Source organism: Gambusia affinis, linkage group LG05 (assembly GCF_019740435.1).
Source record: "Gambusia affinis linkage group LG05, SWU_Gaff_1.0, whole genome shotgun sequence".
Classification (NCBI taxonomy): domain Eukaryota; kingdom Metazoa; phylum Chordata; class Actinopteri; order Cyprinodontiformes; family Poeciliidae; genus Gambusia; species Gambusia affinis.
The window spans coordinates 16,861,115-16,886,813 of NC_057872.1; the positions used below are offsets into that span (position 1 = coordinate 16,861,115).

Below are 25,699 nucleotides of genomic sequence, written 5' to 3' on the forward strand. Positions count from 1 at the left end.
ATGGTTAAATAATGACTATTGCATAACTAAGCACTTTATTATTGGCAAAATGTAATAAATGTATATGTATTTATAAACATACTTTTATAAACTCTAAGATCACAACATGCTCCTTTGAGATTTTTAAGATTACACACATTTCAACTCATGCAAGAAAACTTTAGAAATAAAACACAATGCAGCCGTTCTTAACTTGAACAGAACTGTATTTTTATTAGACTTTGCAGAACAACTTTTAAGCATCATAAACAAGGTTCATGAAAGAAGAAATGCTGCAACAATACAACTGAAAACTATAATGTTTTATCACAAAACTAAAAAGATTAGATCAATTAATTGAAAGCTAAACTTTTATCAAAACTGATAAAGTTAAAGCTGTTTTGATGGCTGTCAAAGTTCCAACAATATGAAAAAAATAAAACAACAGAAGAAACAGGTGAAGATATTTCATTTCTGTTTCTTCAGTTTTGTTTTTCTTTTCTTATCGGGGTTTGGAACAATTCTCTTTACTTTCAGAGGCCGCAGAGAGCAGGATAAGGCAGAGTCTGTGATTTCAGATTCAATCTCCAGTTTCCGTTTTTCTGCTCTTCTTCCACCTTCTTCCTCCTTCCCCTTCTTCATCTGCTCCTCTTCCTCCTCTTCCTCCTCCATGTCAGCCGTGAGTTCAGCTGGCACTGCAGCTGCTTCATCTGTCAGCCAATCAACTTCCAAGGAAGGCACTCTGGGTTTGATGGCATCCACCACGTCTCTGAACATCTCCTTGTGTTCAGAAGAACACCGTCTGAATCCCAGAGCGAGGAGGCTTTGGAGCCCCAGGTGCTCCGCCACGCTCTCGCTCAGGCGGGGCACCTGGCAGGCCGGCACGTCTCTTGTTGCGCTCAGAGCGATCAGGTGGTTCGTCATGAGCTGCGGTCTGACGGACTTACAAACAAGCAGCAACTGGAGCTGGTTCCTCTCTAGTGCCTTGGTGACCTCGTTGATGCCGATGGCCAGCTGCCGTCTGGCCGCCGTATCTGTCCAGCCGTTTCTGGTCGGGTTGGGCCCCTGGGCCTCCTCACTCGCCTGGGGAACAGGTTCCACAGCAGCATCTGGTTTATTCTCCTTCTTTTTCCTCCACTGGTGAGGCATTTTCACCTCTTCCTTCTTCAGGCCTGTGGCAATTATTTTGTCCTTTAAAGTTCTCAGGATAAAATCCGTGTCTTTCGGTAAAAGTGGGCTCCATTTTGCACTGAAGGGTGATGTGAAGGAGGCCTTACTTTGGATGTGCTTTTTGAGATCTTTCTTAGATGGTTTTGCTGAAGATGTCATTGCTTATCTAGATCAAAAAACAACAAAAATCAACTTAACACAGAAGCTTTTCTGTATTTCCAGCAACATTCCTCACTATGATCTTTATGTAATGTCTTTGAGGCTGTCTCTGGATTCCTAAGTATATTTTTTGTTTTATTTTTAAACCATTGCTGATTTGCTCCAAATTAAATTAATCCATCCTTTCCTCAACCTGTATAATTTTCTCTGTTCTAATGACAGTAACACAAATTTGATGAATAAGCTTCTCCAGTTTCATAATGAGGCTTCTTTTGCACCAGCAGTCATTAAAAATTATAAAGTTTATGGCCATCTATGCATTGAGGGAATCAAGACAGTTTGACTAGCTAGATAAATAAATCTGACAGTCATCCAGACGGCGAGAACATATATACAAGAGTCTAGATTTTTTCTGTTTCTGTGAACTGACTCGGATAAATAGTTCTCTGAAACGTCAACTTAAATGCCACATGCCTGAAAAGAACAAAATAAAATCCAGATTATCGATATAAAAAAAAAGCTTAATTTTCCTTCCTTGGGTTTTGTAACTGCAGGCTTCAGTGTCAGACAGCTGTTATTGAGAAAACCATCAGTTATTTAATATAACATTATTGCTAAACAATTCGGTATTAAACGTCACTTCCTTGTAGAAACAATATATACAATTTATTGTTATAAAAATGTCCTACTGTCTTTGTTCGGATTTGTTACAGCAGGTTTCAGAAGCTGTAATTCTGAGACAATTTTAAAATGGGTTCATATTGACATATTTATGATTTAAATTAACTAACGTTACCTTTCGCTGTCCTTTCACACGTTAACGATATAAAACACATAAAAGAAGCACTTCAGTGTTTTAAACATACCTACATTTATGCCGTCACGCTTACTTTATCTTTATTTTTTTATGTCGATTCGTGTCTTCAGTTCTGCACGGGGCTAACAGGGCGCTGCCATCTTGTTAGAGTTTAAAAGTTTCCATTCAGAAACAGCGCCCACTACCGTTAAGGAGGTAGCATGACAATTACTGATAAGACGAGCAGACAAAACTCTGGAGCATTATTGTCAGGGTTTTATACACCAAATCAAATAAACTGGAGCAGCAATTATTTTTGTTGCTTGCAGGATTCATGTTTGGTGGGAGAAGGGGGGATGCACTAATATTACCCTTTTTCATAAAATAATTATTTTAGCTACTTATTTTCTGAGTTATTTTCTGCCATAGCAATGCATAGCAGAGCAGTGCAATAACTTGAGAATTGCAGATAAAACTGTTGGGTAAATTGTATTATTGGTATTATCAAATTATTTGTTGTTCATGTAGTCTTATAGTTATATCTTTATAATGCTTTACTTATATGCTTTTACTTCATTTTAATTTTAGTACAAAGAATGTTTCTGTGTATTGAATAACTTTGATTCCTTCCTGAGGCCTTCCTGAGAGAAAGCAGTGACAACCGCTTCCAGCAGAGTTTGCGGCCCGGCCGGAAACTCTGCTCTCCTTGACCTATTAGATAGCAACAAAGCCATCACCGTGAAGACATACAACTTGTCTGCTCGACGCCGTGCCTGGAACAGAAGAATCTAGTGTGTAGATAACATGTGTCTAGATAGTGATTGTCATTAGCGCTGCAACTATGTGATGATTTGTTTTCCCCGCCCTTTGAGAGTTGCAGCGCCCAATGTGATAGGGATCCTAAATGCAATAAAAGAGAGGAGCAGGCATATGTGATTTCAGAGCAGTAGGAGATTGTAACTGAAAGCACATCTCTGTCTGTTCTCCTCGCGAGTACAAAGAATCCATCTCTCTTGTCTTTCTTGTGTTTAATTAATTTTGTCTTTGATAGGTGTTTGAACCTGACATTAACTTGGTCCTTCGAGAGCCGGAGGTCAATATACCGGAAGGATTCCAGCAGGTATGGTGGACCCCAGTAAAGACCGTGCGCACGGCAGGTTTCCTAGTGGAAACTTATGAGAACCTGTTCAAGGGCTGGCGCTCGGCCTGCCTGCTGGGATCTGAAGGTTGAAGACTCCGAGGGAAAGACGGAGGGTGAGTGGATTCTTGGTTAAAAAGTGTGGCGAATGACTGGGGGTCATTGCGCGAATAGAAAAAGTGTGGCGAATGACTGGGGGTCATTGCGCGAATAAGAAAACCCTGTGAATTCTAGACCCTAACAGGTAAAAGATAGTGCACAAAATCCGTGAAGGACGAACGAAGTCCTTGCGCAAAATTTCGTGGAAATAGGTGGACGGAGCCTGGTGCGGTCCTGTTGTAAACAAAAAATTAATCCATTAGGTAATAAATAATAATAAATAAAATTGATCTATCAAATTTTATTTGGATAATACATTTCAGAGAAATAAAATTACTCAATAAATCAAATTTTATTTGTAAAAACACGATTCAACATAAAATTAACAATTAAAAATAACGTTAAATTGAGTTCTCACTAAATTATAATTGGAAAAAGGACGGCGGAGTCCTGCGAGAAATAAACGCTTAAGTTCCGTGGAAAAAGGATGGCGGAGTCCTGCGAGAAACAGGCGCTTAAATTCCGTGGAAAGTGTGACTGTGAGTGTGATTGGAGGTATAAATACCACTTGGTGTTTTATCTCATATAAAACAGTAGGATTGTAACCAGCAAACCTGTCTTGGATGCAGAGGCAAAGAACCTCCCACTCGAAAGAGTAGAAGTGGAGGTTACCACTACAGGTATTTTTAATTGCTGGCCTACTGAACAGATCTCCAGTTTATAGGATTCCCTAGGAGTCGGAAAAACTGGACCAAATTTTATTTAAAAAAAATTAAAAAAAAACAAAGTCAAACCCAAAGAAAATGTGCAAAGAAGGGTATGATGATGTTAAATTTTGGTTAGAATTAGCATTAAAAAGAGAAGAAGAGGTCCAATTAAATCTTCAGGATTTATTATCTATGGACAGTGTAAGACCAGAAAATAACTCTTTTCATAAATAGTAGACCTGTAGATTTCCTTTGCGACACTGGTGCATGCAGAACAACATGTAGAAAAAACATTCCTGGGGACACGTAACTCTTTGGTACAAGAATGTGCCTGGGTCTGATAAGAACTACTAAGACAGACTCAACAAGGTCACTCCAGCTAAGATCACAGTGACTTATCTATACTCGGACACAAAACACACCGCCGTTGCAGCTGTCGCTCTCCCTGATGAATTAAAATCTTTAGACAGAACGTGGACCTCCCCGCACGTGTCTCTGTTTAAACAAAAAGGTGAACAGTGGAAGCAATTAGGTAATCTTGTTGAGGAAGGAGAAGCAGCTACCGATTGGGTGGCTACTTCCTCAAACATAGAAACTAGTGCTTCCACTGGGTTAACTAGAAAAGCATTGTTCTGGACAGCAGGGTGCAAAACGGGCAACATTTGCACCCCAAACAACACTGACAAATGCTACTTACAGAAGAAGAGGAAGTTCTCTTAAAGGACGTTCCTGATAAACTATGGTCAAAAGGGGCCCACGGACGTGGGTCTTGTAAAGGGAGCCTTACCAGTGCAAATTAGACCCAAAACAGAGTTTAGACCAAAAAGTCAAGCAATACCCTTTAAAACCAGATGCACAGGAGGGTATAAAACCAGTAATTATAGCACTTCTAAAACATCTAGCTGAGGAAGGTCATAAGGTCAATAAAGATAAACTCCAACTGTGTAAAGAACAAGTAAAATATTTGGGTCATAATTTAAGTGCAGGAGGGCGGACCATAATGGAGGATAGAAAAACAACAATTCTCCAAACACCTAAACCACGAACAAAAAAACAGATGATGTCTTTTCTGGGGTTAACTAACTATTGTCGGAAATGGGTGCCTAATTATGCAGAAATTGTGGCTCCTTTAAACAAACTAATGTATGAAAAAGATCTGAAAATGTCTTCCTCTTTGGAATGGACAGAGGAAGCAGAAAAAGCATTATGTGAAATAAAGCAGGCCCTCGTGTCAAGTGCTGCGCTTGCTTTACCGGACTATACAAAACCTTTTGTCCAGATGGTGGATTATAAAGGTCATTTTATGACCTCGGTACTAGTTCAACAACATGGTGATAAAATGAGACCGATAGCATATTTCTCTTCCAAGCTTGATAGTGTGGCGTGCGCCTTGCCTCACTGTGTGAGAGCTGTGATTGCTGCTTCTATGGCAGTAGAAGTTAGTGCTCCTATTGTACTGTTTCATCCATTAACATTAAAAGTACCACATGCAGTTTCAGCAATATTATTGCAGACAAATATGACTTTCTTATCACCTGCTAAGCATCTTTCATGTATGTCCACACTTTTATCTCAACCTCATCTGACTATTGAAAGATGCACAGTTTTAAATCCTGCAACTTGTTACCTCTTCCAGATGATGGTACAAAGCATGATTGTCAGGAAATGGCAGAACAAACAGCAAAGAGTAGAAATTATTTAAAAGATCTACCATTAGATCAAGGTGAAATACTTTTTGTTGATGGTTCCTCAAAGAAAGATAAAGAAGTGACGATTTACACCGATAGTCAAAATGCGTTTTGCAACAGTCCACACGTTTGCACAGTACTGGAAAAATAGAGGTATGATAACTTCTACAGGAAAACCAGTAACTCATGCAGAACTATTAGAAGATTTACTACAAGCTGTGCAGCTACCAAAACAACTAGCAATTTGTAAATGTGCCGCACACACCACAGGGAAAGATAAAGTGTCTCTAGGGAATGCCTTCGCTGACAAGATGGAAAAAAAAAAAAAAAAAAAAAAAAAAGAAAGGCAGAGGAGGGACAAATAAACGTCTTACATATGGAAAAAATCAAACTTATGAAAAAAAAGATCCTAAAAGACATGCAACAATTAAGTCCTAAAAATGAAAAAGATTTTTGGATAAAAAGTGGAGCAAAAATAGAAGATAAAATCTATAAGTGACCTGCAAACAAACCTATCCTACCAAAAAACATATATAAGTGGGCTGCAATATTGAGCCATGGCGTTTTGCATGTCTCAACAGGGGGGATGGTAGGACAGATACATCAACGTTACACTACTTATGGATTTACTTCTTATTAAAAAAAAAAAAAAAAAATTTGTAGAGCCTGTTTAATTTGCACTAAACACAACCCTAATTAATAAAAATTTAAAAAAGGGTACATTTAATACATTGCAAAAAGGTCATTTCATTTCAAAAGTAGCTAAAAGAAAAAAAAAAAAAAAAGAAGAAGACAAGCTTGGGACGCTCACCGACCTGCAGGGCAAAGCCCAGGTAAACAGGGGACTAAACTAAATAGAGGTTTAGCCGTCTGAAACTGGTGAAGATTGTCCACAACCCTGTAGTGTCTTTAGGAGCAGAACAAGTTTGCAAATTTAGCAAAATGATAAATAAATGTATTGTTTTGTTTTTATTGTTTTTGGGTTTTTGCTGTGTTTTCATGTGGAGAAACTTTATGCAAGGAAGAACTCTTGTAGCCCTACTCATGGAATGAGAGTAGGGATTCAAGTGTGTATTCCACCTCGTTCTACTACTATTGTTTCAGTCTCCTGGGTTGTTATAATAACTGGTTGTTAATGGTAGAACAAGCTGCAAAATGACTAAAAAAGATTGTGTAGTCTGTATGGAACCAAGGCCTCTACTTTGTGTGACTCCAGCAAACATCACAATGTTTATTAGAGGTAATGACTAAAACTAATCCTATAGCACCTGTGTGACTTATGATTCTATATTTCCCCTTACTGCAGCAGATGACAAGAAACCTTTATTTTCTAAGAAAATAGCTCCAGCTAACTTCACATGTGTAAATATAACAGGGACGGGAAAAGATTGGGAAATCTGTCTGAAACTATGTGTACTGCTGTAATCACTGTAAACAATGATTTTAACCCTGTTTCTCGTGCAGATGTTTGGTGGTGTTGTGGTGATGACAGACTTTTTGATAGATTACCTCGAAAGGTAACAGGATTTTGTGCATTAGTTTCTCTGTTATTACCTGTATCTGTCTATCCTATATCTGCTAAAGACCTAATTAACACTTTGTCTAGTGTTTTACCTCAACAGTGGCATCACATACAGAAACGTGAAGTGACATGGAAAAATACAGATGCTGAACCTACATACATCGATGCCATCGGTGTCCCTCATGGAGGACCTGATGAATATCGACTAGTCGACCAGGTTGCGGCTGGCTTTGAATCTACAATTTGTTGGTGGTACACGGTAAACAAGAACGTAGACAGAATTAATTACATCCATTACAACGTACAAAGGCTGGGCAACAGGACACAGGATGGTTTCGAGGCAGTCCATGAACAGCTGGCTGCTACCTCACTGATGTCTTTTCAGAACCGCATCGCTCTTGACATGCTGTTGGCCGAGAAAGGAGGGGTATGCACAGTTTTCGGTGAAAAGCTGCTGCACCCTTTTTGCCAAACAACACAGCGGTTGATGGGAGCTTGAAGAAAGCCATTGCAGGGCTCTGTACCCTGAATGGCAAAATGAAGGAACTCTCTGGAGTGGATACTTCCATGTGGGACGCATGGATGGATGCTTTTGGGAAGTACCGAAACCTTGTGTCCTCTGCCTTGGTATCAGTTGCAGTCTTTGCTGCAATTTTAACCTTGTGTGGATGTTGTTTTATTCCTTGCCTGCGTTCTCTGTTTAACTGTCTCATTACCACAGCGATTTCGCCCATGGAGGACCCCGGATGGCACAGATGTATCCTTTATTAGCCAAAGATTCTGAAACTGACAAAGAATACTCTGATGAGGATTCTCCTGACAGGTATCCAGAACCTGGCCTTTGGACTGGGTGTGACCCTTGAGTGTAAGAATATTTGCATTCCAAAAAATAAACTCCCAGCTGAAAATTGTTTGAAGTGGAACAAATATGTGATAAACAGGGGGGAAATGTTGGGTAAATTGTATTATTGGTATTATCAAATTATTTGTTGTTCATGTAGTCTTATAGTTATATCTTTATAATGCTTTACTTATATGCTTTTACTTCATTTTAATTTTAGTACAAAGAATGTTTCTGTGTATTGAATAACTTTGATTCCTTCCTGAGGCCTTCCTGAGAGAAAGCAGTGACAACCGCTTCCAGCAGAGTTTGCGGCCCGGCCGGAAACTCTGCTCTCCTTGACCTATTAGATAGCAACAAAGCCATCACCGTGAAGACATACAACTTGTCTGCTCGACGCCGTGCCTGGAACAGAAGAATCTAGTGTGTAGATAACATGTGTCTAGATAGTGATTGTCATTAGCGCTGCAACTATGTGATGATTTGTTTTCCCCGCCCTTTGAGAGTTGCAGCGCCCAATGTGATAGGGATCCTAAATGCAATAAAAGAGAGGAGCAGGCATATGTGATTTCAGAGCAGTAGGAGATTGTAACTGAAAGCACATCTCTGTCTGTTCTCCTCGCGAGTACAAAGAATCCATCTCTCTTGTCTTTCTTGTGTTTAATTAATTTTGTCTTTGATAGGTGTTTGAACCTATCAAAGCCTTCGGCGCACTGAAGGCTTTATCTACACTGCAAACCTATCAGGATCTTGATAGATAACCTGCAATTTTATCAAACTTACCAGGTTTTTCTAAACTGCCAAGTTCAAACACACACACATGGCTCTCCATACAGGCAAAATATCTAAGTGAGGAACTGCAAGAAAAATCTAAATGAAATTAAAGAAAGAAATATAATATCCTGTCCATTTCCTAAATGCCTGATTCCTTTGGTCGTCCTTCACTGAAAATCTTGAATCGCTCTTAGTCTGATCCCTCTCCAATGGCAATCTGTCCTGGGAAACCTCACTAAAGGCTGATCCTCAAGACAAATTCTCCATCTGGTTCATAGGGATACTCAAACCCCTCCACCACGTTAAGGTGGCGATTCTGCGGAGGGGTCACCAGCCGATCGCGATGGATGTTTAATCCAAGGGATCCCCCATCCTGAGCAAGCACAAGGCAACAGTGGAGAGGATAACTCCCTTTAAAAGGAAGAAACCTCCAGCAGAACCAGGCTCAGGATGAACAGCCATCTGCTGAGGCTGACTGGCTTCAAGAGGGCAAAAATATAAAAAACACACACACAAAGACACACATTAAAGCAAAGCTGTAAATGAATCTATGAAACAAGAAAAACACAGTTATGACACCAGCTACCACCCACTGGCGAGGCCAAGGCTCTGACACCAGCTACTGGAAACTGGCGAGACCTGGACACCAACAGCAGCCACTGGCCGCTGGCGATGTCCAGGCTCCAACACCAGCTTCCAGCCACTGGCGAGACCAAGGCTCCGACACCAGCTACCGGAAACTGGCAAGACCTGGACACCAACAGCAGCCACCAGCCACTGTCGAGGTCCAGGCTCCAACACCAGCTACCAGCCACTGGCGAGGCCAAGGCTCCGACATCAGCTACCGGAAACTGGCGAGACCTGGACACCAACAGCAGCCACTGGCCGCTGGCGATGTCCAGGCTCCAACACCAGCTTCCAGCCACTGGCGAGGCCAAGGCTCCAACACCGGCAACCAGCCACTGGCGAGGCCAAGGCTCCAACACCGGCTACCAGCCACTGGCGAGGCCAAGGCTCTTACACCAGCTACTAGAAACTGGCGAGGCCAAGGCTCTGACAAAAGCTACCAGAAACTAGTGATGCCCGGACACCAACAGCAGCCACTGGCCACGGGCGAGGCCAAGGCTCTGACACCAGCGACCAGAAACTGGCAAGACCTGGACACCAACAGCAGCCACCAGCCACTGGCGAGGTCCAGGCTCCAACACCAGCTACTAGCCACTGGCGAGGCCAAGGCTCCGACACCAGCTCCCGGAAAATGGTGATGCCCAGACACCAACAGCAGCCACTAGCCACTGGCAAAGCCAAGGCTCTGACACCAGCGACCAGAAACTGGCAAGACCTGGACACCAACAGCAGCCACCAGCCACTGGCGAGGTCCAGGCTCCAACACCAGCTACTAGCCACTGGCGAGGCCAAGGCTCCGACAACAGCTACGGGAAACTGGTGATGCCCGGACACCAAAAGCAGCCACTGGCCACGGGCGAGGCCAAGGCTCTGACACCAGCTACCAGAAACTGGCAAGACCTGGACACAAACAGCAGCCACCAGCCACTGGCGAGGTCCAGGCTCCAACACCAGCTACCAGCCACTGGCGAGGCCAAGGCTCTGACACCAGCTACCAGAAACTGGTGATGCCCGGACACCAACAGCAGCCACCGGCCACGGGCGAAGTCCAGGCTCCGACTCCAGCCAGCAGGAACTGCTTCCCAGGTTCTGACAGCAGCTAGTTGTCATGAGGACTGTGTTTCACTCTTTAAATAAATATTACTAAATAAATTAAACATATACAAAACAGATGTAAAGAATGGTGTCCTCTTCATGACGCAATAACTCCATGCACTCTAAAATTGTAGAGGCATGTGTAGTCCAGTTGGCCCCAGTTGCTGTTCACCTCTAGGCTCACATAGGTGAAGGAGTCGGTTTTATCATCCTGTGAGCCAAGAGAGATACAAATTAGGAGGGTTAGATTGATAATCCATAGCTACAAATAGACAAGACAATGGAAATATAGGAGATCTGAATAAAGTGCATGGAAGCCTAGTTCAACTGTCCTTGCTGTAAATATATATTGCATAGATTTATCAAGATATCATGGAATTATGCTAAAATCTTCCCAACTAGAAAACAAAATGTTATCTAGTAACACTGGGGTTTATTTTGATTTGTTTCTTTTCGTGAGGCAACAAAAACGATTGTTTTGTGATAACAAATTGATGTATTTTGTTGTCAAGACATAACAAAAGTTGGTCTAAAGAACCTTATCTTGTATGTTAGGAAAAACTACCAATATTTATAACAGGGTCAGTCAATCTGGGCTTCTGTAAGAACTGTTGTATTTGGTTAATAAAACATTAATTTGACATATTTACAGGGAGTTTGAAGGTCTGTATCCGGTCACCATCTTCTTCATATTGGAAAGTTCCCAAGAAACTCTCCTCATCGTTTATATCCTTCTTCCCCTGAGACAAAATTAGATAGAAATACAGTTCATTATCCTGTTCTTTTTAAAGGAACGTTACTTGGTGTATCTAAAAACATCATATGCTGAGATAAGCAGAAAATTCATTTGTGCAGACAGAAAGTTTGCATGGGATCATGTGATATCTAACTGAATCATTGCTAACACATTTTAAAGCCCCTTCTTCTACAGTACAGGTGGACACATATGTGATACGTGTGGTGTTGCTTGACTTACATAGACAGAGAATTCCCTTGGAGCGCTGGAGACTGTGGAAGATGGGGATATCGCTTTAGGAATATGTCCCAGCGACACATGAGTCACAGTGGCTCTGTGGGACAGTTGGATGGATAAACGTCCTGGGAATCCTGTAAAGGCCCAGCATTCTCCAGGGTTCAGACGAGTTCTTCCCTGAAAACAGAGTACAAAATAAAGTTTAAGTGGAGTACAAAGACTAAGAGAAATCGAAATGGTAAAGCCTAATATTTTATCAAATAGAAACACCATTTTGCCTAATATTCATTTAATGTTCTGAGTGTTGTTCAGACCTGAATGACAATGTTTGGGCCTATGGATTGTTGCTGTTGTTGGGAAGTTATGCCAAAAAATCTGCATGGTCTGGTGCGCTGATATGTTTCCGAGGTCATTGTGTGTACAAGTCTTGCACCTGTACAAAAAAAACAGAAATATTGAGTTAAGAAACCTTAATACTGAAAATTTGCAATCTGGTTTATGGTCTTATTTCTAACAGCTCACCTTGAGACTCCAGAGCAAAGTTGGGCCACAGATCTGCTGGTGGTAGAAGGTAGTCGATTTTCTTCTTCATATCCTGTAGATCTTCGTTGTAACCCTCTGGGAGCTTTTCTTGATCCTTATCCAGAGACAGAAAGTTTGTCACAACATTGAAATTAACAGCTTGTTCTCAAGTTTGTTCAGGATATTTAAATCAGAGTTAAGATTAGGAAGAGAAAACCTACCATGTCCACTGGTGTTAATCTAACAACTGGCTCTGAAGATCGGAAGTGCAGAGCAGAAAATAGGCAGCTACATCCTGATGAACATGAGCAGAAGATGACAGTTAGTGACATAACACAAAAATACAGACTTTCGACAACACTTTCAAATTACTTGTTTGTGGAAGGAGAGTATTTACCAGACAACAGCAATATGAGGAAGATGATCCCACGACGTATCAAAGGGGCAATCTCCTCTTTAACAATGAAATCCTCATCATTGTCTTTTATTCTCCTGTTTAATAGGCGCTTTCTTTGCCTACCCCTGGCCCAAGAAGGAAAAAATACAAGTGTTTAAATATGCGCATTGATCAGCAGATGACGGTTAATTTTAAGAGCTAAAAAAAAAAGAAAAAAAACGTATATAATATACCTGACTCTTGTCTCTCGATAGGATATTGTTGGTTCCCCATCGGAGTTATAATATCCATTAATCGATAAACGAAGGCTTCGTTTCATTACAGCTGCACAAAAAGAGAAAAAACAAAGTCATGGAAGAGGGGTTGCTGATTGACACTAAGCATCTTAAATACACACACATATATATATATTATATATATATATATTATATATATATAAGTGGGACAACTTTGCTGAAACACGTTGTTTGAGCTTTCACAGTGTCCGTAGTTCTGTAGATCTGAACAAGCGCGTGCTTGTTATGAGCGTTTGGGGAGCCTTATTTGATGGGGAAACGTGAATCAACGTAACACCTGTTGAGGTGGGTCAGGTTTGGCCTGTGTATTGTCTTGAAGCCTTGGCACCTTGTTAAACTGTGGAACAGATTGGTTTTCCCCTCACTTGCACACTTTGTGATTTTGAAGCTGCTATGTATCTTTTTCAGTCTGATAACTAATTGCAAAGAAAAAAATGTTAAGGAGAAGTATTTTTGCCAAGCATGTTCACTTGTCTAAGGTCAATTTTTTTAAATTTGGGTTTGCAGATCATTTATGTTTATGCCCAGAGTGAAAGTAAAATTAAGATTTAAGTGCTGAAGTCCTTAAACATTGTAATTTAGCAACTTGTTAATATTGAGTACAGTCTGGGGGCTGGGGGCTTCGCCCAGGACGCCAAACAGGTTAGGATCGCCCCAGGACAGAAGGCCAACTTTATAACGGTTTTACAAAGTCAGATTTCAGGCCGGATCACTAGATGATCAGATTATTTATCTCCTATCACAGTGAATTTAATACATAAAGTGAGAAAACCATAAACTGGCTTTAAAATGTGTAAAACTTCTATTTTGATCCTGTTTTCATGTTTATTCAATGAAGTTGTCAAATATGCAAAAAACAACAACAAAAATAAAGGTGCTAGAAGCACAACTGAAACTTTCGATATTTGCCTCGAAAGTAAGTAAAATGATTTGAGCTGAAAAACAAATTACTCACAACCTTAAACAGAAAATGGGTTTGCAGTTTCTGTTGAATCACCTCCTCAATTGCTGAGGTGCATTTATGTGTTATTTATGTTTTCTTAGAGTTGGGACACTCATGTTACATGACTTATATAGGCAGAAAAATATTTTGGAGCGCTGCAGATTGAGCCAATTGGGGGGAAAAATCTTGTGAATATTACCCAAGGACACATGAGTAATGGAGACTCAAAAGTAACTAAAATAATTTGATGTGGTGCTAAAAAACAGATTTCTCACAGCCTATCATGTGGAAACTATTTTTAACGTTGCCGTCACAATTTCCTCAAAAGTCTCACACAAAAATTTGATCTGTTTTCTTTGTGTCCCTAAATTAAAAAACAAAAATACTTACTTTCACCGTGTTCCACCATGGTTTAGTTGAAATATCAGGTCTTCGAAGTCTGACTTTCTCCTTGAACTGAATTGCAACAAATGTGAGAAATCTGAGTTGGAACTTCTCTCTTATTGACAAAAGTTCCAAAAGCGCCTGATGACACATCAGCCTATGTGACATCACAACATTAAGCAGAGCCTTTCCGCATATAATTAACTACTGGAATTCATGAGAATATTTTAAAACTTATTTTAGATAATCTTACAGCAAAAATTAATTAAACTCTTATGCTGTCAAATGAATGTATCTTTCTTCAAATCAGACAAAAATGGTTTGTCCAAAGTTTGTGTAGCTGGTTTGTGCAGCAACATTTATTGTTTGTGCTGCTATCATTTTAAAGATATTAAGAAATGGTCAATCTGCCCCACCCACCTTCTGCAAATCAGATAAGATGGTGTCAATCAACCTGACTACCTTTAGTAATTTTGATTTGATAAAAAATGGAACAGTGGGGGGCTGGTTGACCTCTGACCTTTAAGCTTTCTTTAATCTTCAAAGCCAAAGCAGCACAATCAAAAATGTTTGCTGCACAAACCAGAACAAATGTAGTCGAGTTGATTGATGCCCATTTCTTCTAATTTGCAGGTGGGAGAGTTCAGTCCCATACTTATTTGGAAATGGCAGCACTATTTCCTATATTACTCATAGTTTCAATTATTTTTCTTTTGAACTGTTTTTGTTTTCAAGTCATGATTAAAAGACAATGATGAAACAATATATTGGTAAATAAATTGATTTTACTCTTTTTGTGCTTTTTTCATTATTATTAATGTGCTGCTGTAAATTAGTTTGTAATGAAAATGCGTTACATTGATAAGTTGATAAATTAGCTCATAATAAACAAATTGTATGACTAAATTCATGCTTAGAATGGTTAAAAAATGTTGAAATTCAATCAGAGTGTGGCATATATATTACTTTATATTTACACACATGGGTATCCTTACAGGCAAAATATCTAAGTAAGGAAGTGCAAGAAAAATCTCAAAGAAATTACAGGAAGAAACATCATATCCTGTCCATTTCCTAAATGCCTGATCCCTTTGTAAGTCCTTCACAGAAAATCTTGAATCGCTCTTAGTCTGATCCCTCTCCAATGGCAACCTGTCCTGGGAAACCTCACTAAAGGCTGAATCTCAAGACAAATTCTCCATCTGGTTCATAGGGATACTCAAACCCCTCCACCACGTTAAGGTGGCGATTCTGCGGAGGGGTCACCAGCCGATTGCGATGGATGTTTAATCCAAGGGATCTCCCATCCTGAGCAAGCACAAGGCGACAGTGGAGAGGAAAACTCCCCCTAAAAGGAAGAAACCTCCAGCAGAACCAGGCTCAGGATGAACAGCCATCTGGCGAGGCGGACTGGTTAAAAAAATGTTGATTTATCTGATTGCAGTTGATTTTATCTGCCGAAGGTAAAAAAAAAAAAAAAAACACACACTGCGACAGACTGGCGACCTGTCCAGGGTGAACCCCGCCTCTCGCCCGAGACGCAGCTGGAGATAGGCACCAGCAACCCTCCCGACCCCATTTAGGGAAGAAGGGTGTAAAGAAAATGGATGGATGGATGGAAAAAACACACACACAAAGAAACACATTAAAACAAAGCTGTAACTGACACCAGCAACCACCCACTGGTGAGACCAAGGCTTCGACACCAGCCACTGGCCAAATGATTGACAGATGCAACCAGAAGACAGATGATAAACATCCTTACAGCTGCAATGACAGAAGCACATGGGTAAGAATCATACACTTAGACTATAAAGAAACATTTTGGTTTTGAATTGTTCATTACTTTTTCAAACATCAATTTAGTGACTCATTGTTTGATCATATATCAGATCATCCCCTCCTAAAAGCGTCAGAGTGATGTATGCTCAGGGGATCGTTGCCCTATTTCCCTATCTGGAGGGTCCGTTTTCAAAACATGGATACGTAAGTAAAAGGGTCCTGGCAACATTAAGCATGTATATTTTACCTTTAAAGATGTTTATGGAATGGTAAGTCTGCTTGTATTTATTGACATAGGAGCATTACTATGATCCAGAGAGCGGTTCAGATACCTTGCATGGCATTTAAATACCATTGGGCAACTGCGCTGTATGGTAGAGTAGTCGTCTTGCAATCGGAAGGTTGTAGGTTTGATTCCAACTGGAGCTTACAATGAGAGTTAATTCTTACCTGCCAATCCACACAAACGCATGCACACGCACACTCACAATACGAGGAAGAGGAGGAGAGCCGCACAGTAGCGTTTTACCTACGATCACACTTAAATTGCCACTACAGTTGGGATTTGCTCTTTCCCTCATTGCTCCTTCCTGAATGTGTGCAGTCACACATACCTTAATAAAAATGATGGGTTAATAAAGATGTTGGAGAGACGAAGAAAAGCTATTCAAAGTAGTTGAAAGATAGTAGGTAAGTAAGTAATGTCAGTGTATCAATAAGAGAGTTCTAAATATTCACATTAGCTTAAGCTAGCCTAAAATAACAGGTGGTTGTTGTCTTCGATTTATTCCGTATTGCTATAAATGTCTGATAGACACACCTACAACACACTTCTTAACAATAAGTGTAATAATAATGGCCAAAACAAATCACGGGAAATAATATTACAGCTAAATAGTCGTTGTGGGACCTAAATAGGATCCCCCTCTTGCCTCCCCACGAACTGCTGCTGTTGTCACGGTTGCTTAGAGACGGACACTACGCAGCCGAGGTGAGTTGCTATATCGACCCGCCTCTTTTTAAAATGTCCACCCGATACTACACCGTCCTGGCTTAGAAGCAAAACCTATGACAAAAATACAGATGGTAGTGGGAAGACACAGGCTAAACAATCACAGTGAAGTTTAATAGGGGCATTAAAAAATGTGTCGGCGATAGGCTATTCAGTGGGTTGTTTGATATCAGACAGAATGGGTCAGGAGAGGAACACGCAGAACCTGAAGAATGATAGAAAACATGCTAACAAAATACGTCAGACCTGCAGTTTAGACACGGGCTAACAGAAGTGGCTCTTTGGCTCAAATATATTAAATTATGAAATAGCCCTGTTTTTCGTTTCATTCTTTTTTAATTGCCCTGTAGGGAGCAATTTATTCACATATATGTATATTTATATTGATACGTTAATTAAAGAAGAGTCTACATGTTTATGTCATTGTGGCGGGCGGGGCGATGACATGTTCGCATACACCTCAGAAAGTATGTAGTTGCACCGCTGAATGTGAAAAGTAGCCAATCAGAGTGTGAGGTAAGAAAGGCGGGAATCCCAAACAGTTGACATGGCAACTCAGAGTTCGGTGGACTGATATGTGGAAATATTTATTACTATGTGTAAAGGTCATTTATATATATGTTTATTATATGTGGTTATGTTTATTCAGTTAAGAATGTTAACTACAAAAAAATCATAACTCACCTCCAAATAATAGTGCAGCAAATAGAGCGGCTGCTTCCGCCGTCTTTTTATCAAACGCCTTTTCTTTTTGTTACGTCTTTTATCGCTTAAAATGAGTCCACAAACTATCACTACTGCTTCTACATCGTCATCCGTGTTTGATTACCATCTATCCATCCATTTTCTATTCACCCTTTGTCCCTAATGGCTGGTGCAACCCTCCCATCTAACGTTCCGGGCGAGAGGCGGGGTACACCCTGGACAGGTCGCCAGTCTGTCGCAGTGTTTGATTACTTTAAATGAATATATTGTATGTTGGGGTTTTTACTGGATTTTTCTCTGGAATCGGGATGTTCGTGAGTCGAATCGGTTCGTGTGTGATGTGTTGCTCCTGCCGTGTGGCTGGACACACGAACCGATCGAACCTGTTGGACTTTTCTCAGCTCGTGTCGTGTGTGGTCATAGAGATTTGGAAAATCAAAAATTATTTCTAATGCAGCCTGGTACCAATTGGTCCACGGACCAGTACCGGTCCGCGGCCCAGGGGTTGGGGACCACTGATCTCGAGAACTACGAACACCTTGAAAGCTCAAACAACGTGTTTCAGCAAATTTGTTCTCTATATAGATTTATATTGTGCGTGTGTGTATGTATTGCAGATGCTTTGTGTCAGTCAGCAAGCCCTCTTCCATGACTTTGGTTTTTATCTTCTTGTGCAGCTGTAATGAAATAAAGCCTTCGTTTAACAATTAATGGATACCATAACTCTAGTGGGGAACCAACAATTTCCTACAGAGACAAGAGTGAGGTATATTATATAAGCTTTTTTTTTTTAGCTCTTAAGTTTAACAGTCATCTGCTTATCAATGCACATATTTAAAGGCAAGAGATACAAAAAGATATAGATAGGTGGACTACTCTGCCCTTGGAGCTGAACTCAAGAATTGAAACTATTAAAATGAATGTGCAAGCAAAACTTCTACATTTGTTCCAGTCATTACCAATAGAGGTTCCTCAAACACAATTTGCGACCTGGGACAAGATAATATCAAGATTCATTTGGGGCAGCAAAACACCTAGAGTTAAATATGAAACTCTCAGCTCCTGGGTTTCCGGTTCCGGAGACACAGGAGCTGGGTTGGTGGAGCCGAAGAATGGAATGTCCGACTTACGAGGCAGAGGGTCTCCCTCCAAGATGGCCAGAGCTGTCTGGTGTTCCCGCTCTGCCTCCTGCCATAACTCCACCAACCCCAGGTGCGGAAGACACGGAATCCAGTATTCCAACCCCAGAACCATGCGAATGGCAAACCTGAGCCGTCTGCCGGCGGCGTAAGGTTTAGCCATCGCTTCCACATATCCCTTAATAGTTAAGGTAAGATCCTTCAAACCTTCTGGGTCCATGATGGTGCGCTACCTCACCTAGGTATGGTCGGGTCCTTCTGTCAGGTAATGTGGTTTGGTGTAGGTGGTGAGGTAGACGCCGTAGACCCAGGTAAGTGGATGAAAAGACAATTTTAATAATAATTCCAGCTCCAAAACAGTCCACAAAACTCTGGCGGCACGGCTGAGCGGAACCCAGGGCTCACACCGGTAACAACATAAGATGCGTGGCAAACAGAAGAGGCAGACAGAGATGAAGCGACAATCAACGAGGACCCGACAAGGACACAGAGACACAGGTGACACTAAATACACATGAGGTAATCAGGGGACGAGACACACCTGCAAATAATCAAAGGGAGACAGGACAACACTGAGACGTAGAAACACAGAAATCTCTAAATAAACACACAGAAAAACACGGAACATGACAACAGGAAAGGATGAGGTTCTATAATAACAACAGGTCAGCTGATCAAATGTTAAAAGAAGCAGCAACAGGATAACATGGAAATGGAAAATTCCTAAAATAAGATGAAGAAGAAAAAATAATAGATAAAATTGTTCTAGCTGACATGCAGGAAAATGCTCCAACAGCAAGAAAACAAATGAGCATAGTTCTCAGCTGTCGTGTGTGGTCCCAGAGGTTTGGAAAATTTCTGGTGCGGCCTCTCAAGAACTACAAACACCTTGAAAGCTCAAACATGTTTCAGCGAAGTTGTCCCCTATATATATATATATATATATATATATATATATATATATATATATATATATATATATATATATATATATATATATATATATATATATATATATATATATATATACTCTGTGTAACGGGGTCTATATTGTTAGTTGTATATTTTCACAAAATGTTTTCATTAATTTATTTGTCCCCTTATACTTGTCTGTCCTTGTGCCCTCTGTGCCTGCTATAAGGGGTTTGGTCCTCCAGCTCCGCCCTTCTTTCTTCTTCTTTTGTTCATGGTCCTCCAGGACCATTATAAATATTAAGTTATTAATTTCCTCTTCCCTTTTGCTACTCGTTCCACTGGGAAGAGGTAAGTTTTATAATCCATTGTAATCCTTTCATTTATGTTGTTCAAATATTTATTTTTCCTTCTGTATTAATGATAGATGTTTGGATATTTTCATTTGAGTTGTTATTTCGCCTTTATAACATTTGATGTATGCTAACATTATTATTTTGTATAGATCGGGTCGGAGAACTGGAGCACATGCTATGTGCTAATGCTAATATTTCCCGATTGACAGATTACACAAACGGAGTCCGCCTCCAAACCCTGACTCGGAGTTTTATGATTTGTCCGATCACCACATGACACACAAAACGCAGAAGTCCACCGGTCACATGTATGTGTGTGTGTGTGTGTGTATTTAAGATGCTTTGTGCCAGTCAGCAACCCCTCTTTCATGACTTTGTTTTTTTTCTTTTTGTGCAGCTGTAATGAAATTAAGCTTTTGTTTAACGATGAACGGATATTATATTATATAATTTGTGGCCCAACTTTGCTCTGGAGTCTCAAGGTGAGCTGTTAGAAATAAGACCATGAACCAGATTGAAAATTTTCAGTATTAAGGTTTCTTAATCTAATTTTGTGTGTGTGTGTGTGTGTGTGTGTGTGAAGGTGCAAGACTTGTACACAAGATGACGTCCGAAACATATCAGCGCACCAGACCATGCAGATTTTTTGGCATAACTTCCCAACAACAGCAACAATCCATAGGCTCAAACATTGTCATTCAGGTCTGAACAACACTCAGAACATTAAATGAATATTAGGCAAAGTGGTGTTTTTATTTGATAAAATATTAGGCTTTACCATTTCGATTTCTCTTAGTCTTGGTACCCCACCTAAACTTTGTTTTGTACTCTGTTTTCAGGGAAGAACTCGTCTGAATCCTGGAGAATGCTGGGCCTTTACAGGATTCCCGGGACGTTTATCCATCCAACTGTCCCACAGAGCCACTGTGACTCATGTGTCTCTGGGACATATTCCTAAAGCGATATCCCCATCTTCCAAAGTCTCGAGGGCTGTGAGGGAATTCTCCATCTATGTAAATATATATATATATATATATATATATATATATATATATATATATATATATATATATATATAAAGAAAAAGGAGTTGTCTCAACCCAGGATGTTTCAATTTGAGGAGAGTTTCTTGGGAACTTTCCAATATGAAGAAGATGGTGACAGGTTACAGACCTTCAAACTCCCTGTAAATATGTCAAATTAATGTTTTATTAACCAAATACAACAGTTCTTACAGAAGCCCAGAGTGACTGACCCTGTTATAAATACTGGTAATGTTTCCTAACATACAACATAAGGTTCTATAGACCAACTTTTATTATGTCTTGACAACAAAATAGATCAATTTGTTATAAAATAATCGTTTTTGTTGCCTCACAATAAGAAACAAATCAAAAGATTTTAGCATAATTCCATGATATCTTGAAAAATCTATGCAAATATATTTACAGCAAGGACAGTTGAAGTAGGCTTCCATGCACTTTATTCAGATCTCCTATGTTTCCATTGTCTTGTCTATTTGTAGCTATGGATTATCAATCTAACCCTCCTAATTTGTATCTCTCTTGGCTCACAGGATGATAAAACCGACTCCTTCACCTATGTGAGCCTAGAGGTGAACAGCAACTGGGGCCAACTGGACTACACATGCCTCTACAATTTTAGAGTGCATGGAGTTATTGCGCCATGAAGAGGATACCATCCTTTATATCTGTTTTGTACATGTTTAATTTATTTAGTAATATTTATTTAAAGAGTAAAACACAGTCCTCATGACAACTAGCTGCTGTCAGAACCTGGATCTCGCCATTGGCTGGTGTCAAAACTGTTTTTATTTCATAGATTAATTTACAGCTTTGTTTTAATATGTTTCTTTGTGTGTGCGATTTTTATTTTTGCCCTCTTGAAGCCAGTCAGCCTCGGCAGATGCTCTTCATACATCAGTTGCAGCTGTTCCATATTTGGCGTGGCCCTGTGAGTGTGTGAGCTGGGATTTTGCGATTTTGTAGTGAAATGTGTTGATGCGATGTGTACTGTCGAGGTGGATGTTTGCAAATCATTATCTGAAATGATAGGCATTTCAACTGAATCATCCTTTTCCAACACACTCAAAACATCATTCAATGACAACAAATGACCCAAACCCTCATCCTCAGACTTGGCCAAGTCCTCAGACTGCATAAATGTAAGGATATAATCTATGCAGCTTTCTTCATCAGCTGAACTCAGCTTGTCAGCTCCAGGCTGCTCTGTTCCTAACGTCCTAGCAACCTCATAGGCTTGAGAACCAGACAGCTGGAATAGATTCTTTTTGATGCCCCAGATCAGTTCCTTGTGTGTTACTGACATGGTGTGCGTTGACGTGCAGCCCCGGGTACCAGTTTGGTTCCCTTGAAGATCAAGACCCTCTTCCTCTGGTCCTCTTCCCTGGACACCAAATGGCCAACCCCTTAGCAGCAGTCGCGTCGCCTTGCTTCTGTGGTCACACACTGGATGGCACCTCACTACAGCAGCAGGTGGTTATCCTGGTCCCTGTGTTCATGTATCACTGGATCAGCAGCCGGTACACCTAAAGCAGTGGCGCCGATCCCGGGCGAGCCCCCATGAATCTGTTGCAGGTCTCGGGTGGAGGGACAGGCAAACAGATGCAAATAACCTGTTTTTAACAGGAAAAGAACAAATGAGCCACAGGAGACGGTGTTGCTGTACTGGTAGCTCTCATCCGAATTTAATCCAGATTATAACAATAAAGTCATCATACAACCCTGAAAATTGTGACTATACATTCACACTTCCACTAGTTCCTCTATAACACAACACCAGCTTATTACTATATCAGGAATTGTAAATAAATGCACATTACAGACGGCGATATAAAACATACGCATTCTTCGCGTACCATCTGAAGAAATACTCCGAGCAGCTAACCGAGAGCTTATTAGCAAACCGCAAAATGGCGACATAAAATAACACAAACCAAATACACAGGGGACCAACGTCACGACACTTAGTAGAACGACTATGTCTATTACATAACAGTTTTCAGTTTAGACCCGAACCAACCTGTTTTTAACAGGAAAAGAACAAATGAGCCACAGGAGACGGTGTTGCTGTGCTGGTAGCTCTCATCCGAATGGAGGGGAGCTTCCTCGACAACGCAATGATGCACCGTCAGTCCCGCAAGAGCCCGCTTCTGCCATCTAGCGGCGCACCCGTGTTACTGCGTGACACTGCTCCAAAACTTCAAAATAACCAAAATCACAATTTAATCAAACAAATGTGTCCACACTTTGTGGGGGTCACAATTTCACTGACGCCAATCGCCTTAAATGATAAAAGCTGGACTTAACCACGGCTCTAATTTGGCTGTCCATTTTAAAATCACTATCCACTTTAAAACCAAGATCTGTAATAACAGGTTTAAAATATTCCTCCAAAGATCCCAGGTCAACAGAGGAGGACTCACAGAGGAGGACTCACAGGAGCCACTGGGTCCAAACACCATCACCTCTGTTTTGTTTTCATTAAAGTTTAAAAAGTTCAAGGCCAACCAAGCTTTAATATCTCCTAGACAAGCCAGGAGATGTTTGATTGACTGTACATCCTGCTGCTTTATGGGCAAATAAATCTGACAATCATCAGTGTAAAAATGAAAAGAAATCCCATGTTTCCTAAGGATAGAACCCAGAGGCAGTATATAAAGAGAGAAAAGCAGTGGGCCAAGAATTGAGCCCTGTGGGACACCGTAAGACATTGAGGCAAGAGATGATTTAGAGCCACTAATATTCACTGAAAAAGTTCTCTCCTCCAGGTAAGACCTGAACCATTTAAGAACAGTGCCATCAATACCAACAATGTGGTGTAATCGCGATATTAAAATGTTGTGGTCTACTGTATCAAAGGCAGTGTAGCGGTTGTAGGAAGAATCACACCGGAATCACTCTGGAATCAACTCTGCGTTGTTTTATTCCTGTTCAAAACAAGAACATTTTAAATACTGAGGCTCCTGGGCTCCGGATTTCCCCCAAACACCCTCTCCTCAGCGCAGCTTGGCGCGAACTCACACAGAAATGCATTAAACAAAACTAAAATTCTCTGATTCAATAATAAAATAAATCTACAGTCATACAAAACAATTAAAATAAAACCTAAACAGAAATAATAATAAAGAAATAATTACAATTTTCCACCATAACATAGAAATATACTAAATAAATTAATTTAAGAAACAACACACATACCTGTTCAAAACAAGAACATTTTAAATACTGAGGCTCCTGGGCTCCGGATTTCCCCCAAACACCCTAACCAACCGAAAGAAAAACAATAAATAAATAAAAAAATAACCACGTTGACAAAGAAAACTTGAAGGGTGTCACCAATGTGGGAGACAAATGCCCAGTATAGTGCTGCACTAAACATAAATACATATATATGAATTTACAACATATTTTTTTGAACGTTTTCAATATTTTAATACACAAATGAAAGACAACTTTGTACACCTACCTCTCCTCAGCGCAGCTTGGCACGAACTGAGGAGGGCAGCGGGAACACACAGGATATAGCGCATAAACAGGAAACAAAAAAAATAAAAGCTTCTCCGCCAAAATAAAATACAATTCCAGAACTAAGAAAAGCAAATAAAAATGTTTTGAGAAGGTTCATAAAATAAAATAGATTATAAATAAATAAAATTAACTCAGCTACATACTCCCCCCTGAACTTCTCAAAACAGTCACAGGTCAGATTGGAAGCAGCATACAAGATAACATCAGCTGAACTTAGCTATACTTCTTTGATAATCACCATGCACCCAAGGGTTTCTACATGTCGATAGAAAAGTGGCATTAAGTAGTTGGCCAGACTTTTAATGTCCACTTTGCATAAAAACGTGCCGACTACACATTCCCAACCTGATTACCAAATAACAGGTATCTTGATACACAGAATGACAGTAATAAAAGAAACTTTCATGTTCATAATGAACAGGAATATCCCAAAATGAACAAAAATTTGTTACTGGAACAGGGTTTTAGCTAACCCACCAACCATAAAACCTCCTTGTTTGGTTTTCTGTGTCATAGTCTGAATCAACCTATTCACTGGTTTCACTACCCTGCCCACTCTGGTCCTAATTTGGTCAATGGGTGCAGTTACTGTCAGTGCATCAGTGTCTACAACTTTCACAGTAGTTTCCCTTGCAGAGACTGGATCCTGAGACTGACTGCTGCTTATCTCCAGTTGTCCTCCAGTAATGTCATTCTGTCCATTGTCCTTATCTGCCGGAGGAACATTGAATGAACCCTCTGGTGCTCCTCCAAGACAACCATCTGATCCAGTTCCAACAGTTACTCCATTATAGTCGCTCCTCTGCGGCTCAGCAATCGGAGGCTCAGGCTCAGCAACAGGAACTGAAGGGGAATTGAGGGCGGTGTCCCCTACTTCTGAGGAGTTCTCCAATGGAGTGACCTCTGCAACCCAGCTAGCAGTGCGCTCGGATTTGTGAAGTTCAAGTTCCTCCAAAAACAGACTTCTATCGCCTTCTTCTTCCTCTTGCGACTCCTGACCAACACTGGAAAATGAAGGCTCTGCGTCATGATCCACATGTATTGGCAGGAAACTCGCTTGCAAGAGCAAATTTCTGTGAACCACTTTTTCATGTCCGTTGTTAGGGTTTCTA

General features: G+C 40.5%; 2 protein-coding genes and 1 long non-coding RNA gene across 6 annotated transcripts; 1 reads left to right on the forward strand and 2 right to left on the reverse strand.

Annotated features, from left to right (window-relative positions):
* Window positions 1–189: 189 nt before the first annotated feature.
* On the reverse strand, window positions 190–9,198 carry LOC122831211 (ribonuclease P protein subunit p38-like). Of its 4 annotated transcripts, none has more exons than XM_044117237.1 (2): window positions 2,179–2,507; window positions 190–1,315 (listed from the first exon to the last, which is right to left on the reverse strand). In XM_044117237.1, the coding sequence occupies exon 2, from the start codon at window positions 1,306–1,308 to the stop codon at window positions 448–450; it is 861 nt and encodes a 286-aa protein (XP_043973172.1). In that variant the 5' UTR covers window positions 1,309–1,315; window positions 2,179–2,507; the 3' UTR covers window positions 190–447. The 4 variants fall into 4 exon arrangements, with proteins under 4 accessions (XP_043973172.1, XP_043973171.1, XP_043973174.1 ...); XM_044117236.1 differs by having other exon boundaries at window positions 191–1,315; window positions 2,175–2,506; XM_044117239.1 differs by lacking the exon at window positions 2,179–2,507 and adding an exon at window positions 9,021–9,198 and having other exon boundaries at window positions 194–1,315.
* Window positions 9,199–10,692: 1,494 nt separating this feature from the next.
* On the reverse strand, window positions 10,693–12,191 carry LOC122831109 (SUN domain-containing protein 2-like). The gene is made up of 5 exons (XM_044117060.1): window positions 12,091–12,191; window positions 11,883–12,001; window positions 11,572–11,745; window positions 11,246–11,335; window positions 10,693–10,806 (listed from the first exon to the last, which is right to left on the reverse strand). Exons 1-5 carry the CDS (start codon window positions 12,158–12,160, stop codon window positions 10,693–10,695), a joined length of 567 nt encoding a protein of 188 aa, XP_043972995.1. The 5' UTR covers window positions 12,161–12,191.
* Window positions 12,192–20,056: 7,865 nt separating this feature from the next.
* On the forward strand, window positions 20,057–21,019 carry LOC122831212. The gene is made up of 4 exons (XR_006370657.1): window positions 20,057–20,324; window positions 20,414–20,498; window positions 20,600–20,718; window positions 20,856–21,019. It is a non-coding gene; the product is annotated as an uncharacterized LOC122831212 (long non-coding RNA).
* The last annotated feature ends 4,680 nt before the right edge of the window (window positions 21,020–25,699 follow it).